The sequence below is a fragment of the Dama dama genome, chromosome X, assembly GCF_033118175.1.
Source record: "Dama dama isolate Ldn47 chromosome X, ASM3311817v1, whole genome shotgun sequence".
Classification (NCBI taxonomy): Eukaryota; Metazoa; Chordata; class Mammalia; order Artiodactyla; family Cervidae; genus Dama; species Dama dama.
Window position 1 is genome coordinate 78,410,418 of NC_083714.1, and position 20,164 is coordinate 78,430,581.

Consider the following 20,164-nt stretch of genomic DNA (forward strand, 5'->3'; position numbering starts at 1 on the left):
ATGTAAATAAGGGCATTGTGACTTCATCGCTGTGAGGCAGTGACAGTGCAAGGTGGTGAGGCAGTAATAGTCTCCCAGGGTCATTTTCTTCTGCCCCTCACTTCCAGCCCATTGGCAGGGAAAGGCCAGATGACAACCTGAAACCCAGATAAGCATACAAATGTGATAGCTGGTGGGGTCAACTCCAGCAAATCAGAGGCATCAATAATCTTTTTTAGATAGCACTCCTTTATTTTCCCATTCTCATCTTGATAGAGGGGTATCTCAAAGAACGAATCAAGTTGAGATAAAACAGAAACATCCTACAGCCTTCCACAATAGCACTGTAGTTAAGGGCTCCTATTACATCAAGGCACTTAGTCATTGGCCAACCAGTCCTCTGCCAACCCACAATCCATCAACTAGTCATAAGCCAACTAGCCCTCAGCCAACCAGACATGAATCAACTGGGTATGAATCAATCAAGCCTACCAGACATGAACCAGCCAGGCACGAGCTTACTTGGTATGAAGCAACTGGACATGAACCAACCAAGCACAAGCTTACCTGACACCAACCAACTGGGTCAACTAGGCATGAGGCAACCAGGCCTGTGCCAAATAAGCATGAGGCAATCTGGCACAAGGCAAGCAGTCCTGAGCCAATCAGGCATGAAGCAAACAGGCATGAGCCAATCAAACTCAAGCCAATCAGGCACAAGTCAGCCAGGCCTGAGTCAACTGCAACCAGGCCCGAGCCAATCAATCATGAGTCAACTAGGCCCGAGCCAATCTGGCACAAGCCAAACATGCATGAGCCAATCAGGCAGGAGCCAACTAGGAATGAGCCAGCCAAGTCTGAGGCAACCAGGCAGGAGCCAATCAAGCATGAGGCAACCAAGTGTGACTTCTTTTCGAGTAAGACCTGCGGAGGCTCGAGACTGCCCGGAAATCCTGCATCTAATTAAAGTAAGCTGCTTTCTCTTCATTCCATGGAGCTTCATGGCATTAGTTTAAGGCTGAGGGTACAGAAGGCATATTCTGTCTGAATCCTAGCTCTGTCAATTATGACTCATGTATATAAATTTCTGGAAGTTACTTAAGCTCTATAAGCTTCTGTTTCCACATCTAAAATCAAGATCACAATACTATCTATTCACAAGATTGTTGTAATGATTCAGAATATAAAATGATTACATATTAATTGCTTGACTTATAGTGGGGGGCTTAAAAAAATCAAGGGGGAACCAACATGGATATTTCAGGGACCTAATGTGTTGTTCCTCCTGGGGAAATTTTAACTTTAAAAAAGGATCTTCAATAAAAGGAATGCTTAACTCACATGAATGACCTGTCAGTGATAGAATTTCTAGCTAATAATAGCTAAGATTTTAGGATAGGGCATCTTTGTTTGAAGACCACACCTACTTGTGGAATCTCATGATTAACTGTCCAGAAACAATATTTGTCCACAGCAGTTTATCTGTATAATTTCAGACTGTTGTTTGACTATTGAAGCCCATCCACAGATGTCCTTGCAGGAGTCCAAGGAGCGGGGTTAAAAATTTCTCATTTAAAAATTCATTTTAATGGTTTTCCTGGAAATCATCCCAGTGCAGTAAAAGGGACAAACAATTAGCCATAGCTACTGTGCTGGAGCTCTGTGGCACTCAAGGCAATCATTTATGTGATACACAACCTAAACAATTTCATATAAAAGCCCATATAAAAGCAGTTGGTTAGATTTTTTTAAAGGAGTAAATATGTGGCTGCAACAAGTCACCCTTATAAAATATTTTTGTAATAGAACTGTTTCCATCTAATATATAATTTAAATTAGGCCAAGTTTCTTTTCCCTTGGATCAGAGAATGTGTTTTCATGGGCAAAATAAAATACTGGAAGTTTTCAAGTGAAATCTGTCTGTCAAAATGATGCTAGGCCTGGTTACAGATCTGTAAGAACTGGATTATCTATCTTTCCATGTCTTCTATTTTATTCTATCCACCAAAGTTCCCACATCATTTCTCTAACTGGCATTAATCCACATGACTAGGTCATCAATCAAAATACTATGCCCAACATGGTAATTATTCTCGAACCATATTTTTCCAGGTAGAAAATAATTTTAAAGAGTTTTTTTTTTAGCTTAGTATCTAACATTCAGTTGGCAGTTAATAAATTTATTATTGAACAACATGAATTTTTCTATCCAGAAAACTTACCTTCCTTATCTTTACAAACAGGGCCCATTGTTATCACCAAGGGAAATACATCACTAGATTCTCTGACTTTAGTGAACCTGTATCTGTGAAGTTCCTAACCACATTTACTTTTGAATTTGCCTCTTGTGCTTGAATAAACACTATATGCTTCTTGGAAATAATTTTAATGAATATTCACTGTAGAAAATAATAGAAAGATAAATTACTCTGTACCACAGACATGAATATGATTAATTTGCTTTTAGATGATCTTCTCTAATGCATACATATCTATTCATCCTTACTCCTGTTCATTGCTAAGTTTGCAAGGCATTCTCTTTGTAAATGAATTTATGAGAGTTTGCCATCATAATAATTCATTCCTTAACTGAGAGTTTTGCAGGTTTTACTTACTGTCCTGCCAAGAGTCTTAAAACTCTTCCAAGCATCCTATATATGCATCTGTTTTATCCTATTAATCACCACACCACAGCATTATTTGGCCATCTAGCCACTTTATGGCTAGGCAGTCATAACTTCCTGCTTATCAGACTTTCCATTTAAAGCCTTTTTATGGTAGTTCTCAAAGTGTGGTTTTTGGACCATTGCTGATCCATAAGAAGGACTATGTACCGTTAATATCTGATTTTTGCTCACTATGCACACATTGAGTATGTACTAGGGGAAGGCCATGTGCTAAGTACTATAAAGGATGTTGCTGTTCTTTAATAGCTGTCATGTCCAACTCTTTTGTAATCTCATGGACTGTAGGCTCCTCTGTCCATGGGATCCTCTAGGCAAGAATACTGGAGTGGGTTGCAGTTTCCTTCCCCAGGGGATCTTACTGACGTAGGTATCAATCCTGTGTCTCCTGCATTGGCAGGGGGATTCTTTACCACTGAGCCACCTGGGAAGCTCCACTATAAAGGATACCAGATTATTAAACTATAGTTGCTGCCTTCAAAGAGCTTACAGTATCTTAGGGAAGGTGCTCCAAACAGCAGCCAAAATGCTCAAACTTCATTGGGCTCTGGCTGCACTGAGAATAAAATCCAAATTTCTTAGCAATGCTTTATATAATCTGGCCCTTGCTGTCTTCCTTATGTATTTTAAAGACTTTTTCCATTATAAATTTAATGCGATTCCAGTCAAAATCTCCAAGAAGAATAAATGTGTGACTGTTTCTAGAAAAATTCCAAAAAGAAGAGTGATGAGGGGAGGTGATTCCTACCAGATACTATAAAGCTGTAAGTAATTTAAATACTATGGTAATCTATTACAATAGATGCAGAGATAGATCACTGGAACAGAATGGAGAGTCTAGAAGTTCTCTTAGGTATATATGCAAATGTAGTACATAATAGGGCCTCCCTGGTGCCTAAGCAGTAAAGAATTTTCCTGCCAATGCAGGAGATATGGGCTTGATCCCTGGGTTGGGAAGATTCCCTGGAGAAGGAAATAACAACCCACTTCAATATTCTTGCCTGGGAAATCCTATGGACCGAGGAGCCTGGTGGGCTACAGTCTGTGGAGTCACAAAAGATTTGGATAGCACTTAGCGACTAAACAAGAACAATAATGCTACATAATAAAGTGGACATTTCAATTCAGTTAATAAAAGATGGGTTATTAAATAAACAGTGTTGGGATAATTGGGGAAAAAGACAAAGGTGAAATTCCACCTTCTTACACACAGATAAAACCAAATTAATCAATTATTAATATATAAAGAACTTAAGACAGATTGGTGATTCCTAGAGGTGGGAGGTGGGGGTGGGGGAGATGGCTGAAGGTAGTTAAAGGATAAAGACTTCCAGGTATAAGATAAATAAGCTCTGGGGATGTCATGTACAGTATAGTGGCTATAGTTAACAAAGAAGCCCATAGTTAACAAAACTGTAGTGCATATTTGAAAGTTATTAAGAGACTAGATCTTAAAAGTTCTCATCACAAGAAATAAATTGTAACTATATGACATCTTTAATGTTAACAAAACTTATTGTGGTAATCATATCACAATGTATACATACATCAAATCATTATGTTGTGCACCTTGGATTAATACAATGTTATATGTCAATTATATCTCAAAAATACTGGAAAAAATAAAAAAAATTAAGAAAGGAACAAAAGTAACTATTTTTATAATTCCAAAATGGGGATTGCCTTTCCAAACATGAGATCCAAACTGTGAAAAACTAATTTGAAGGTGTAGAAAAAATTATATTAAAAAGCCAAATAAATTCTAAAGTTAAATTGGAAGGAACACCTCACAAGCAAATACAACAGACTTCTCTGTAAAGTCTGTGAACTTTATAAGACTTTGTGACATCTACCTTGAATGCTCAGAAAACCTTTTGGCTTTACTTCCTGATTTCATTGTATTCAAGGCTACTTACCTAGATAGCTACCTAGTTACCTAGATAGACCTTCATAGGAGTGATGTATTGACATAGTTAATTTCTCTACATATTTATTCTCTTGTTGCATATGCTATTTTGGATTTTAAGTTTCTAGATGACTGGAGTTAAGTCTGATTCATTTTAATACTACCCACAGCATCGTATGTTAATAAATGCTCAATAAAAACTTCATGCTTATCATCTTAAGAATTTGTTACTAGGAATCCCCTTGTAGTCTACTGGTTAGGACTTGGCGCTTTTACTGCCATGACATGGGTTCAGTCTCTGTTTGGGGAACTAAAAGATACTGCAAAGTGTGCAGAATGGCCAAAATTTTTAAAAAATTAAAGAATTTGTTACTAAACCATAAACTGAAAGTTTTCTCTACTTTGACAGGAATTGGCTGCCTGTGAAAACATGCTAGATGCAGTGAAGTTAACATCAAAGGGTAAGATGATATTTTCAGAGTTAGAAAAAGAAACATGGCATAATGTATGCACAAAGCATTACTTGTACCTAGATATGTGGATGCTGCTGTCCTTGGTGCACAAAGAAACTGTCATTAATAGTATCTAGATGTACAGGGCAAAAGTTCGTATGAAGTGTTATTAATAGTTTTGTAAGTGCAGCAGTATATTTTCCCCATTTTTAAAGTATGAAATTGATAGTTAAGTCATCTTTACAGCAGCAATGGACTTCAACTAATTTTCAATATATAAAATGAGAAGTGTAGTTGATCAAAGACAGTATAATTTAATTCCCAATATGTTAGAAGAAGCCTGATAGGATGAAATGGATAAAAACAAAATGACTTAAAACTATTTTCAAGGAATTTACTACATTTTGATAGCCAGCAATATTAATAGGCTAGTTCAGTTCAGTCACTTAGTTGTGTTTGACTCTTTGCGACCCCATGGACTGCAGCATGCCAGGCTTCCCTATTCATCACCAACTCCTGGAACTTACTCAAACTCAAATTCATCGAGCCAGTGATGCCATCCAAACATCTTAGCCTCTGTCATCCCCTTCCCCTCCTGTCTTCAGTCTTTCCCAACATCAGGTTCTTCGCATCATGTGGCCAAAGTATTGGAGTTTCGGCTTCAGCATCAGTACTTCCAACGAACATTCAGGGCTGATTTCCTTTAGGATTGACTGGTTTGATATCTTTGCAGTCCAAGGGACTCTCAAGAGTCTTCTCCAACACCACAGTTCAGAAGTGTCAATTCTTCGGTGCTCAGCTTTCTTTATAGTCCAACTCTCACATCCATACATGACCACTGGAAAAACCATAGCTTTGACTAGATGGACCTTTGTTGGCAAAGTAATGTCTCTGCTTTTTAATATGCTGTCTAGGTTGGTCATAACTTTTCTTCCAAGGAGCAAGCGTGTTTTAATTTCATGGCTGCAATCACCATCTGCAGTGATTTTGGGAACCCAAGAAAATAAAGCCTCTCACTATTTCCATTGTTTCCCCATCTATTTGCCATGAAATGATGGGACCAGATGCCATGATCTTCATTTTTTTAATGTTGATTTTTAAGCCAACATTTTCACTCTCCTATTTCACTTTCATCAAGAGGCTCTTAAGTTCCTCTTTGATTTCTGCCATTAGGGTGGTGTCATCTGCATATCTGAGGTTATTGATATTTCCCCCGGCAATCTTGATTCCAGCTTGTGCTTCATCCAGTTTGGCATTTCACATGATGTACTTTGCATATAAGTTAAACAAACAGGGTGACAATATATAGCCTTGACGTCCTCCTTTCCCGTTTTAGAACCGGTCTGATGTTCCATGGCCAGTTCTAACTGTTGCTTCTTGACCTGCATACAGATTTCTCAGAAGGCAGGTAAGGTGGTCTGGTATTCCAGTCCCTTGAAGAATTTTCCACAGTTTGTTGTGAACCACACAATCAAATGCTTTGTTGTAGTCAATAAAGCAGATTTTTTCTGGAACTCTCTTGCTTCTTCGATGATCCAGTGGATGTTGGCAGTTTGATCTCTGGTTCCTCTGCCTTCTCTAAATCCAGCTTGAACATCTGAAAGTTCACAGTTCACATACTGTTGAAGCCTGGCTTGGAGAATTTTGAGCATTACTTTGCTAGTGTGTGAAATTAGTGCAATTGTGCAGTAGTTTGAACATTCCTTGGCATTGATTTTCTTTGGGATTGGAATGTAAACTGACCTTTTCTAGTCCTGTGGCCACTGCTGAGTTTTCCAAATTTGTTGGCATATTGAGTGCAGCACTTTCACAGCATCATCTTTTAGGATTTGAATAGCTCAATTGGAATTCCATCACCTCCACTAGCTTTGTTCGTAATGATGCTTCCTAAGGCCCACTTGACTTCACATTCCAGGATGTCTGGCTCTAGGTGAGTGATCACACCGTCGTGATTATCTGGGTCATGAAGATCTTTTTTGTATAGGTCTTTTGTGTATTCTTGCCACCTCTTCTTAATATCTTCTGCTTCTGTTAGGTCCATACCATTTATGTCATTTATTGTGCCCATCTTTGCATGAAATGTTCCCTTGGTATCTCTAATTTTCTTAAAGAGATCTCTAGTCTTTCCCATTCTATTGTTTTCCTCTATTTCTTTGCATTGATCACTGAGGAAGACTTTCTTATCTCTCCTTGCTATTCTTTGGAACTCTGCATCCTAATGAGTATATCTTTCCTTTTCTCCTTTGCTTTTAGCTTCTCTTCTTTACACAGCTATTTGTAAGGCCTCCTCAGACAACCATTTTGCTTTTTTTGCATTTCTTTTTCTTGGGGATGGTCTTGATCCCTGCCTCCTGAACAATGTCATGAACCTCTGTTCATAGTTCTTCAGACACTCTATCTATCAGATCTAACCCCTTGAATCTGTTTGTCACTTTCACTGTATAATCGTAAGGGATTTGGTTTAGGTCATACCTGAATGGTCTAGTGGTTTTTCCTACTTTCTTCCATTTAAGTCTGAATTTGCAATGAAGAGATCATGATATGAGCCACAGTCAGCTCCTGTTTTTGCTAACCATATGGAGCTTCTCCATCTTTGGCTGCAAAGAACATAATCTGATTTCGGTGTTGACCATCTTGTGATGTCCATGTGTTGTGTTGTCTCCTATGTTGTTGGAAGATGATGTTTGCTATGACCAGAGTGTTCTCTTGGCAAAACTCTATTAGCCTTTGCTTCACTTCATTTCGTACTCCAAGGCTAAATTTGCCTGTTATTCCAGGTATTTCTTGACTTCCTACTTTTGCATTCCAGTCCCCTATGATGAAAAGGACATCTTTTTGGGGTGTTAATTCTAGAATGTCTTGTAGTTTTCATAGAATCTACAAGATGATGAATTACAACATTTTAGGCAGGGAATGAGAGAAGAAATGAAATGATTAAAGTGTACAGTCCCTGACTTACTTATGGTATGACTTAAAGATTTTTGGACTTTATAATGGTTCAAAAGCAATACACATTCAATAGAAACTCTACATCATATTTTGAAGTTTGTCCTTTACCTGGGCTAGCTATATGCATAGGATGCTTTCTTATGATGCTAGGCAGAAGCAGTGAGCTGTGGCTCCTTGTCAGCGATGTAATCATGAGGGTTAATAACTGATACATTTACAACCATTCTGTACCCATACAACTATTCTGTTTTCACTCAGTAATCAGTAAATTACATGACATATTCAACACTTTATTATAAAATAGGCTTTGTGTTAGATAATTTTGCCCCACTCTAGGTTAATGTAAGGGCTTCTTCAGTGGCACTAGTGGTAAAGAACCTACCTGGCAATGCAGGAAATAGTGAGATGTGGGTTCGATCCCTGGGTCAGGAAGATCCCCTGGAGGAGGGCATGGAAACCCACTCCAGTATTTCTGCCTGGAGAATACCATGGACAGAGGAGCCTAGCGGGCTGCAGTCCATAGGGTCACAAAGAGTCGGACCCAACTGAAACGACAGCATGCAGGCTAATCTAAGTGCTCTCAGCAGGTTTAAGGTAGTGAAATGAAAGTCATTCAGTCATGTCTGACTCTTTGCGACCCCATTGACCATACAATCCATGGGATTCTCCAGGCCAGAATCCTGGAGTGGGTAGCTGTTCCCTTCTCCAAGGGATCTTCCCAACCCAGGGATCAAACCCAGGTCTTCTGCATTGCAGGCAGATTCTTTATCAGCTGAGCCACCAGGGAAGCCCAAGAATACTGGAGTGGGTAACCTATCCCTTTTCTAGTGGATCTTCCCAACCCAGGAATTGAAGTGGGGTCTGCTGCATTGCAGGCGGACTCTTTACCAGCTGAGCTACCAGGAAAGCCCCAGGTTTAAGGTAGGTTTAGGTTTAGGCTAAACTATGATGCTCAATAGTTTGAGTATATTAAATACATTTTTGATTTATGATATTTTCCACTTATGATGAGTTTATCAGGATGTAACCCCATCTTCGGTCAAGTGAAGTCCTGACCTAAATAAAATTACACACATGGGATTCCAAATGAATCTGAGGATCAGTTTCATCACTCCTGTGAAAGAAGATGTTAGAATTTTTATTGGGATGGCAGTGAATCTTCAGATCACTTTGGATAATATTGACATCTTAACAATATTAATTTAAGTCTTATCTATGAACATAGGGTAACTTTTAATTTTTTTTAGATCTTTAATTTCTTTCAGCAATGTTTTATAGTTTTTTGTATGTATTTCACCTCCTTGGGCACATTTATTCCTAGGTATTTAGTTATTTTTTAGGGGTGATTGTAAATGGAATTGCTTTTTTAATTGATTTTTTGGTTTGTTCTTTGCTGGTATATAACAATATAACTGATTTATGTTTGTTGATCTTGTAGCCTGCAACTTTGCTGAATTTGTTAGTAGCTTTCTTTTGGATTCTTTGGGATTGTCTATAAATAGGCTTATGTAATCAGAAAATAAGGGCTTCCCAGGTGGTAGTAGTGATAAAGAACTTGCCTGCCAATACAGGGAACATGAGATGAATCCCTTGGAAAAAGGCGTGGCAAACCACTCCAGTATTCTTGCCTAGATACAGGTCATTTTACCTCTTCCTTTCTAATTTGGATAGCTTTTATTTCTTTTTATTGTATAATAGCTCTAGCTATAACTTCCAGTACAATGTTGAATAGCAGTGTTGAGAGTGGGCATCCTGTCAGTTGCCTTTTCTGTAACAATTGAGATGGTTCTGTGCTCTTTTCCCCCCTTTGTTCTGTTAACACGATTGATTTCCTTATATTGAACCATCCTTTCATCCCTAGGATGAATCACACTTGGCCATAGTGAATGATCCTATTAATATACTGTTGGGTTCAATTTGCTATTAATATTTTGTTGAGTACTTTTGCATCTGTATTAATAAGGGATATTGGTCTTTGATTTTCTTATGATGTCTTTTTCTGTATTTGGTATCAAAATAATGCTGACTTAATAAAATGAGTTATAAAAAGTTCCCTCCTCTTCAATTTTTGGGAAAGAGTTTGAGAAGGATTGGTGTTAATTCTCTAAATGTTTGGTAGAATTCCCCAGTGAAACCATCTGGTGGTCTCTGACTTTGCTTTGTTGGGAGATTTTTTATTATTATTGATTCAAACTCTTGTTATAGGGCTGCTTAGATTTTATTTCTTCTTGAATTCATAAGTTTCAAGGAATCTGTTCTTTTTGGCTATCTAATTTGTTGGTGTACAATTCACAGTACTTATAATATTTTTTATCTCTGTAAGGTCAGTGGATTTTAATTACTTGGCTTTTTTTTTTTCTTCTTTGTCAGTCTACCTATAAATTTGTTGACCTTTTAAATAACCAATTTTTGGTTCCATTGATTTTCTCTATTGCATTTCTATCTTCTATTTAGCTTAATCTCCTTTCTAATCTTTATTGCCTTCTTTCTGCTAGTTCTGGTTCCTAAGGTGTTAGATTAATTATTGCTTGAGGCCTTTCTTTTCTTTTTTTCTTTAATGTTGGCATTTCCAACTATAAGTTCCCCTCTGAGCACTTCTTTCACTGCATCTCATAAGTTTTTTTTTTTTTTTTTCATTTATTTTTATTAGTTGGAGGCTAATTACTTTACAATATTGTAGTGGTTTTTGTCATACATTGACATGAATCAGCCATGGATTTACATGTATTCCCCATCCCGATCCCCCCTCCCACCTCCCTCTCTACCCGATCCCTCTGGGTCTTCCCAGTGCACCAGATCCGAGCACTTGTCTCATGCATCCAACCTAGGCTGGTGATCTGTTTCACCCTAGATAATACACATGTTTTGATGCTGTTCTCTTGAAGCATCCCACCCTCGCCTTCTCCCACAAAGTCCAAAAGTCTGTTCTGTACATCTGTGTCTCTTTTTCTGTTTTGCATATAGGGTTATCATTACCATCTTTCTAAATTCCATATATATGTGTTAGTATACTGTAATGGTCATAAGTTTTATATGTTGTGTTTTCCTTCTCATTCATCTCTTTTTTCTAATTTCTCTTTTTACTTCTACTTTGAGCCATTAGTTTTTTGAGTGCATTGTTAATTTCCACATATTTGTGAATTTCCTAGTTTCCTTCTGTTGATTTCTAGTTTCAATCTATTGTGATTGGAAAAGATACTCTGTATGGTTTTGATCTTTCAAAATGTATTAATACTTGCTTTTTGGCCTAACATATGGTCTATCCTAGAGAACGTTCAAGAAAAATGTGTATTATGTTTTTGGGTGGGGTGCACTATTTCTGTTAGGGGTCCAGTTTTGTTCATATAATCTATCAATATTAATGCATTTATCATTGTTCTGGTTGTTCAGTACATTATTGAAATTGATGTCATGAAGTTCCCTACTATTATTTTAGAGCAGTCTCTATCTTCAATTCTCTCAATATTTGCTTCATATATTTGGGACCTCTGATGTTTGGTGCATAAATGTTTATAAATGTTATATCTTCTTGCTGAATTGAACCTTCTAGCACTATTTAATATCCTTCTCCCCTGTAACAGTTTTCCACTTAAAGTCTATTTTGTGCTATATTAGTACAGCCACTCCAGCTTTCTTTTGATTACTATTTGCATGAAATGTCTTTTTCCATCATTTCACTATCAACCTTGTGCTTATTAAAATTGTTTTTCTTTTACAAAATATTTTAATTGGTGGATAATTACTTTACACTATTGTGATGGCTTATGCCATATATCAACATGAATCAGCCATAGGCATATATGTGATGCCTCCCTCTTGAATCCCTCTCCCTCCTCCCTCTCCACCGCATCCCTCCAGGTTATCACAGAGCACCAGCTTTGGGTTCCCTGCATAGAGCCTATTATACAGAGTGAAGTAAGCCAGAAAGACAAATATTGCATATAAATGCATATATATGGAATCTAGAAATTTATTTTTAATTGGAGGACAACTGCTTTAAAATGTTGTGTTGATTCCTGCCATACAACAACAGCAATCAATACTATATATTCTTGTTTTTTTTTAAATCTAAAGGGAGTCTCTTATAAGGATTTCCCTGGTGGCCCAGTTGGTAAAGAGTCTGCCTGCATTGTGGGAGAGCTGGGTTTAATCCCTGGGTTGGGAACATCCCCTGGAGAAGGAAATGGCAACCCACTCCAGTATTCTTGCCTGGAGAATTCCATGGACAGAGGAGCCTGGTGGGCTAAAGCCCATGGGGTCACAAAGAGTTGGACATGACCTTTTTAATAGTCAGTGTCTCTTATAGATAGCATATAGTTGGATCATGCTTTTTGTTTTTTTTTTTAATCCATTCTGCTAATCTCTGTCTTTTGATTAGGGCATTTAATCCACTTATATTTAAAGTAATTACCAACAAGGAGGGACTTCTGACTTTTTCCCATTTGTATTCTATGTAGTTTTTTGTCCTTCATTTCCACATTTCTACCTTCTTTTTATTTTTGCAGTAAAATGTTTTGATTCCCTTCTCATTTCCTTAGGTGCATATTCTATAGATATTTTCTTTGATGTTATCACGGGGATTACATTTATTAGGTTGGCCAAAAATATTTGTTCAGGTTTTATGGAAAAACTCAAATGAGCTTTTGGCCAACTCAATAACATCCAAAAGTTGTAATAGTAAAATTTGAATTTATATTAGCTTAATGTCAATAGCATACAAAAACTCTTCCCTTATATATCTCCATTCCCCCTTTTTATGTCATTGATGTCACAGATTACATCTTTATACATTGTGTGCCCAAGAACAAACATTAATGACTAATTTTATGCACTGTCTTTTAAATCATGTAGAAAATAAAAAGTAGAACTATAAATAAATTTAAAGTGACACTAGTTTTTTTTTTTTTATAATTGCCCATGTATTTACCTTTAACTAGGCACCATTATCTTTATTTCTTCATATGGCTTTGAGTATTGCCTATTTTCCTTCCATTTCAACCTGAAGGACTCCATTTTGTGCAGGGCAGGCCTAGTGATAATGGATTTCCTCAGCATTTTTTTTTTTTTGAGTTTGGGGGAGAACTGGGGATATCTTAATTTCTCCCTCATTTTTGAAGGATTTTTTGGTGGATATAGAATTCTTGGTTAACTTTCTGCACTCTTCCTCTCCTCCCCTGTCCTCTGTACTGGCTGCCAAGGTTTCTGATGAGAAATCAGATGATAATCCTATTGAGGATCCATTGTATGTGACAAGTTATTTCTGTCTTGCTGCTTTGAAGATTTTCTCTTTAATTATGTGTCTTGGTATTGATCTTTTGGGGCTTATACTACTTGGAGTTTGTTGAACTTGGATTTGTAAAATGATGTATTGCATCCATTTTGGGAAGTTTTCAGTCATTATTCAAATGTTCTTTTTTCCTTACTTTCTCTCTTCTCCTTCTGAGAGTTCCATAATACATATGTTGGTCTGCTTGATGGTGTTCCACAGATATCTTAGGCTTTTTACTTTTCTTGTTCCTCAGACTTGATAATTTTAATTATCCTATCTTTAAGTTCACTGATTCTTTTTTCAGCTTGCTTAGAAATTTGGATTTTGAACCCCTGCAGTACATTTTTATTACACTTTTCAGCTTCAGAATTTTTTGGTGGGGATTATTTTTTATAATTTCTATTTATTGGTATCTCTACTTTGTTTATACATATTTTTCCTGTGTGCATGTCTCCCTTTAGCTCTTTGAGCACATTTAAGACAGTTGTTTAAAAGTGTTTGTTGATGATCGAGTGGGTGGGGGCAGTTGGAAGCCACCACTAGGCTGATGGCTGAATTTCACCAAAATTAACTGAAATTTATCAGTCAAGCTGTCCTCTGGAAGCTGCAAGTACAGGTATTAAAATAAACTCTAGTTCCAAAATATTCACTTCAGGCAGTTTACGCCTGTACAATTGTTGTACAGGTGAAGAAAGGAATTCTGGCATTGCAAACTACACTATCTTCCTTCTCTTTACTCTAAACTTTCTAATATATTTTATGTGAATTGATATTTCAGATTTACTCAGGGATGGCTTTGGGGACAATCCCCTTTTCTACTGTCTGATTGCAGAAGTACACAATCATCAAAAACCATCAGGTAAAATAAACTTCCATTTTTCAATTCAATCAGGAGTATATTTTCTCTGCCCTGAAAACAAAGTACAGTTTGATAGCATACAGTTACTCTGAAGCCAAGGAGATGAGTGTAAGTACATAAACTAAGTCTTGCTTTCTGAAAGAGAAAATGTGTGGTATGCATTTATGTTGGACTTCGCAGGTGGCACTAGTGGTAAAGAACCAGCCTGCCAATGCATGAGACATGAGAAACGGGTTCAATCCTGGGTCAGAAAGATCCCCTGGAGAAGGATATGACAACCCACTCCAGTATTCTTGCCTGGAGAATCCCACGGACAGAGGAGCCTGGTGGGCTACAGTCCATGGCGTCGCAAAGAGTTGGACAAAACTGAAGTGACTTAGCACACAACACACATGCATTTATGTTTGTATATGCACAGAAAAAAATTAGGAAGAATATACTCTACACTGTTAAAAGATGGGTTATCTCTTAAATGTTGTATTATAAGGACTTAAACCCTCTTTATTATACATTTCTGTATTATTTAAAATTTTGTCCAGCAAGCTTTTATTACTTTAATAGATAAAAATAAACACAAAGATATTCCATTTTGAAGGAAAGAACATTGTAAGATTCAATGTATTAACTTCTTTATACCCCTCTTTCCTCTTCCTAGGTAAAGTGACTGTTGGATTTGCCATGTACTACTTTACATATGACCCCTGGATTGGCAAGTTACTTTACCTAGAGGACTTTTATGTCATACAAGCTTACCGAGGTCAGGTAACACATAGTATTACTTATATTTTAAAAATTAAAATTGTATATTTTAAGGAGTTTTAGTATAAATATGGTGTTTAAGTTAATTTATGTAACTAATTCCTGTTTCATGAGACTGATCACTATCCTAGTTATCCTTGCATATGGTATGGTGAAGACTCAATCACAGATTAGAAAAGATTTATTAGTTCCCATCAAGGCTTGAATAAACCAAGTTATCAAAACTATACTTTTATCTTTTTTTGTTTTGTTTCTTTTTTTAAAAGCTACACTTTTACCTCTAAAACATGCTTTTACATTTTGTGTTGATTTGTCTAAAATGAATAAGGAATATATTCCGTGATAAGATGAGAGTGACAAGGGCTCATTTCCTCTTCACTGTTCTTTAAAATAAATCCAAAGTCTTTTCTATTGCCTTTGAAACCGTATTCCAATTTGGAAAAAGAGATATGAAAAACATTAAGGAGCTGAATTTCAACACAAGCTATTATGAATATGTAACAACCAGATAACAGGGTTTAAACTAAAGCAAACAAATTGTTAAGTGGAATTTTTCAACTTATGTTTTTTCATTTTGTATTATCTATTTAAAAGGTCTAGGTATTGGAGCTGAAATGCTGAAGAGGCTAAGTCAGGTATATATTGCAGTTAGTATTGTTATTCTATATGTTATCCTTTTCTTCATCAAATGTTATTATTTAATATTGCATAAATTAGATGCTTTATCTTAACATTGGAACATAATCTCAAAATATACTTAATCTTTTATTCCAATTAAACTGGTTTTCAAATTAAGATATTGATACAGCTCTTCTTTGACTTATGTTTAAAAGTTGATATAATCCACAACCACATTATATACCTATTTGCTACAAAGCAGAAGCAAGTAAAAGGGAGATTAGAAGGCAATTTACCATAAAATATGTCTACAGTATGAACATGAGAACAGTATAAAAAGATTCTTTTGCATTTTGGAAATACATATAAGTAAACTTTTTCTGTAGAATAAAGAAGAAAACTGAATTAGATTTATAGAAAAACCAGTGAGTAGATTTTGCAAGTTTGTTTTGGACTTCTAAAGAAAGGGTTTTAAAACTCAACAGGACTTTTTTCTTTTTACAGATTTAGAGAACTCCAAGCGATAAATATTGCATTATTATTTGGAAGTATTTTACACACACACAGTGCCTTGCATATAGTAGATCTTCCATAAAATAAATGTGACAATGAAGATTATACTTTCAAATAAAAGTAATACCTGTTTGTTTTTAAACAGATAGCCATCAGAAGCCAGTGTAACTGCATGCACTTTCTTGTTGTCATTTGGAACCAGGCTTCTATCGACTACTACACTCGTCGAGGGGCTTTAGACCTTTCTTCCGAGGAGGGCTGGCATCTGTTCAGGTTTAACAGAGAAGAACTCATGGACATGGCAGGGGAAAAGTGAAAGGTGACTTATCACTTGTCCCAATATAGGCTCCAACATCTGAATGTCGCCTGAGTCCAACAGCAGTTTGACTGTCGTATAATACAGCAAGTGAACAACTCTGGTTTCAGCTGATCTTTGAAACAGATTTTGTAGATACAACTTGCCATTATCCATATTAACATACTAATGGTTAGTAGAAGAGCTGATAACCCAAAAGAGCAGATAATTCAAAAATAACTTATACTTGACTTTAGGATATTTATTTTTTTACTTACTGTATCCTATGAAATTTCAAATGCTTATATTTTCATATTGTAACACATCTGAAATTTGGATAAGTACTATGATCAACTGGCAGCATGTTTCCCTTAGAGGTCCTGGATTTGATGAAATATTGTACATTTGCTCACAAACAGATTTGAGGTAAAAAAAAAAAGTATAAAATACTAAAGCTAAGTTATGAAAAGCTTACCTATGAATAACTAGTAAATGAACTGCTTTCCCACCTTGAGCAGATCAAGGACCACTGCCTTGACTTCATCTCAGAACTACATTCCATCTCTGTCTTTATCTTGGAACTAAATTCCACCTCTGAGAAACTAACTTTTGTTGTAACTATCTTAGGGAAGATATTACATAGCACACTGTATCTGTGTATGTTTCTATCCTTTCTAGTAGGATATAAGTCTTTTGATAGAATTATAATTATTTTTTCACCCTACATTACAACCAGCATGTGAGTTCCTACTACGTACCAGGTATTATGGGTATAAAAGCTATGAAGTGAAGGTGAAAGTTGCTCAGTTGTGTCCACCTCTTTGCGACCTTCTGAACTGTAGCCCATCAGGCTCCTCTGTTTGTGGAATTCTCCAGGCAAGAATACCGAAGTGGGCAAGTTGCCATGCCCTTCTCCAGGGGATCTTCCCAACCCAGGGATCGAACCCAGGTCTCCTGCATTGCAGGCCGATCCTTTACCATTTAAGCTACCTGGCAAGCCCATTAAAAAATCTATACAAAGATGATTCAGTTATACCACAAGGAACCTTGTAAATGAAAAAAAAAAATACTAATCTAGTTTTAGTTTTATAATAAATTATGTGGGCTATCACAGCCATAAGTACCAAATGTAAGAGAATGTACAGGAGAGTATCTAAATCCTACCTTGGGGAACTGAGAAAAGATGGGTTTGAAGAATAAGTAGGAAGTTGGAATGAAGTGTGACGAGACAAAAACAATTCTGAGACACTAGCATAGGCAGAGAAAGAGGTAATAAGAGAGCAAAGCATGTTTATGAAGCAAGTGGTATTATAGATAACATACTGGGCGGGCCAAAAAGTTTGTTCAAGTTTTTCTGTACAGTGTTATGGAAAAACCCAAATGAACTTTTTGGCCAACCCGATATAATATACTTGATAGTAGGGTGGCTGGGGAGAGGGAAGGAAGGGTTAAAGTTTAGCTGGGATCATATATGAAGGCCTTGTATGTCATACTTATGGGTCTTGATTTGATCCTGTAGACAATGTTGAGTCACTGAAGATCTCAGGAAGACAATTATGTCATAATAATCTGATAGATGGGTAGCAGACACTATATATTAACTTAAACTCAACACCATTCCAAATTCCTTCCCACTTGCCTTTCTCTTCATAGACAAAAATGTAATTTGTCAATCTTAAATATGACTTATAAGACAAATTTTGGTTAAGATATAGACAGAAGTCTTTTGAGAGGGACTCTAAGAAATCATTTACTTCTCTGATAAGAGGGAGTCAGAAGCATCTGGTATAGCTTTTTGTAACCCCTTTTCCTATTTTGAATGTGTGTGTGTTTCCCAGAGGTATAGGAGCCATTTTGTGATCATGAGGTGACAAATCAATATGCTAAAGAGTATAGTAGAAAGAGAAATATGTCTAGATCCTTGATGACACCAATGAGTCACTATACCAACTCTGTACGGACCAATTTCAGACTTTAAACAGACTCATTTATTTAAGCAGCTATAGTTAACTGGTTTACTGTTACTTATAAGCAGGATGCAATGTTAAGTGACAGAAAGCAAGACTGATGGCAAGCAGATTGATCAGAAGCATATATAATAATATAATCCAGGAAAGTGATGATGAAGACCTGAATGAGAGTAAGGATTAGAGAAAGTAGAATTGATTTGAGAAACAAAGAAGTGAGAGAGATATAGAGACAATTTAATTTTAGGTCTTTTGATATTGGGGCTTCCCAGGTGGCTCAGTGGTAAAGAATTCACCTGCCAATGTAGAAGATGCAGGTAGACCTGGGTTCAATCCACTGGAGGAGGGAATGACAACCCACTCCAGTATTCATGCCTGAAGAATCCCATGGACAGAAGAGCCTGACCTCCTGAGAAACCTGTATGCAGGTCAAGAAGCAACAGTTAGAACCAGATGTGGAACAACAGACTGGTTCCAAATTGGGAAAAGAGTATGTCAAGGCTGTATACTGTCACCCTGCTTATTTAACTTATATGCAGAGTACATCATGTGAAATGCCAGGCTAGATGAAGCATAAGCTAGAATCAAGATTGCAGGGAGAAATATCAATAACCTCAGATATGCAGATGACACCATCCTAATGGCAGAAAGCCAAGAGGAACTAAACAGCATCCTGATGAAGGTGAAAGAGGAGAGTAAAAGAGCTGGCTTAAAACCCAACATTCAGAAAACTAAGATCATGGCATCTGGTCCCATGAGTTCATGGCAAATAGATGGGGAAACAATGGAAACAGTGACAGACTTTGTTTTCTTGGGCTCCAAAATCACTGCAGCCATGCAATTAACAGATGCTTGCTCCTTGGAAGAAAAGCTATGACAAACCTGTGCTGTGTTGTGATTAGTCACTCAGTCATGTTCAACTGTTTACAACCTCATGGACTATAGCTTTCCAGCCTCCTCTGTCCATGTGGATTCTTCAGGCAAGAATACTGGAGTGGGTTGCCATGCCTGCCTCCATAGGATCTTCCCAACCTAGGGATCGAATCCAGGTTTCTCTCAGTGCAGATGGATCTTGCCTATTAAAAAGCAGAGACATCACTTTGCTGTCAAAGGTCCATCTAGTCAAAGCTATAGTTTTTCCAGTAGTCATGTATGGATGTGAGGGTTGGACTATAAAGAAGACTGAGTGCCTAAGAATTGATGCTTTTGAACTATGGTGTTGGAGAAGACTCTTGAGAGTCTCTTGGACTGCAAGGAGATCCAACCAGTCCATCCTAAAGGAAATCGACCCTGAATGTTCATTGGAGGGACTAATTCTGAAGCTCCAATACTTTGGCCACCTAATGTGAAGAGCCAGCTCATTAGAAAAGATGCTGATGCTGGAAAAGATTGAAGACAGGAGGAGAAAGGGATGACAGAGGATAAGATGGCTGGATGGCATCAGTGACTCAATGGACAGGAGTTTGAGCAGGCTCTGGGAGATGGTGAAGGACAAAGAGGCCCGGAGTGTTGCAGTCCATGGGGTCACAACGAGTTGGATATGACTAAGTGACTGAACAACTATTGATATTGAGAATCTCTATGGGATATACAGGGCTTTCCAGGTGGTGCTAGTGGTAAAAGAACCTGCCTGCCAATGCAGGAGATGGAAGAGATGTGGGTTTGATCCCTGGGTTGGGAAGAACCCCTGGAGGAGGGCCTGGCAACTCACTCCAGTATTCTTGCCAGGAGAACCCCAGGGTTTCTGGAGAATCCCTCTGGGCTACAGTCCATAGGGTCGCAAAGAGTCAGACATGACTGAAGCAACTTAGCACACATGCACATATTGGATATAAGATAGATATGAGTAATAATTAGATAGGTACACACTTCTGGAGAAATATGGAAATATAAATAATAAGGACATATAAATGA

At 37.2% G+C, this 20,164-nt stretch overlaps 1 protein-coding gene across 1 annotated transcript; it reads left to right on the forward strand.

Moving 5' to 3' along the window:
- The first annotated feature begins 476 nt into the window (after positions 1–476).
- Positions 477–16,405, forward strand: SATL1 (spermidine/spermine N1-acetyl transferase like 1). Its single transcript, XM_061137596.1, has 6 exons — positions 477–947; positions 4,979–5,030; positions 14,018–14,098; positions 14,754–14,855; positions 15,452–15,492; positions 16,134–16,405. Exons 1-6 carry the CDS (start codon positions 477–479, stop codon positions 16,302–16,304), a joined length of 918 nt encoding a protein of 305 aa, XP_060993579.1. The 3' UTR covers positions 16,305–16,405.
- Positions 16,406–20,164: the final 3,759 nt, after the last annotated feature.

Bases quoted from the DNA above. Each gene is read 5' to 3' on its own strand.
- SATL1 (XM_061137596.1), top strand. From the start codon at position 477: ATGAACCAGCCAGGCACGAGCTTACTTGGTATGAAGCAACTGGACATG. The intron at 14,099-14,753 runs GTAAAATAAACT...TCCTCTTCCTAG, and splicing joins CAATCATCAAAAACCATCAG to GTAAAGTGACTGTTGGATTT. The intron at 14,856-15,451 runs GTCAGGTAACAC...TCTATTTAAAAG, and splicing joins TGTCATACAAGCTTACCGAG to GTCTAGGTATTGGAGCTGAA.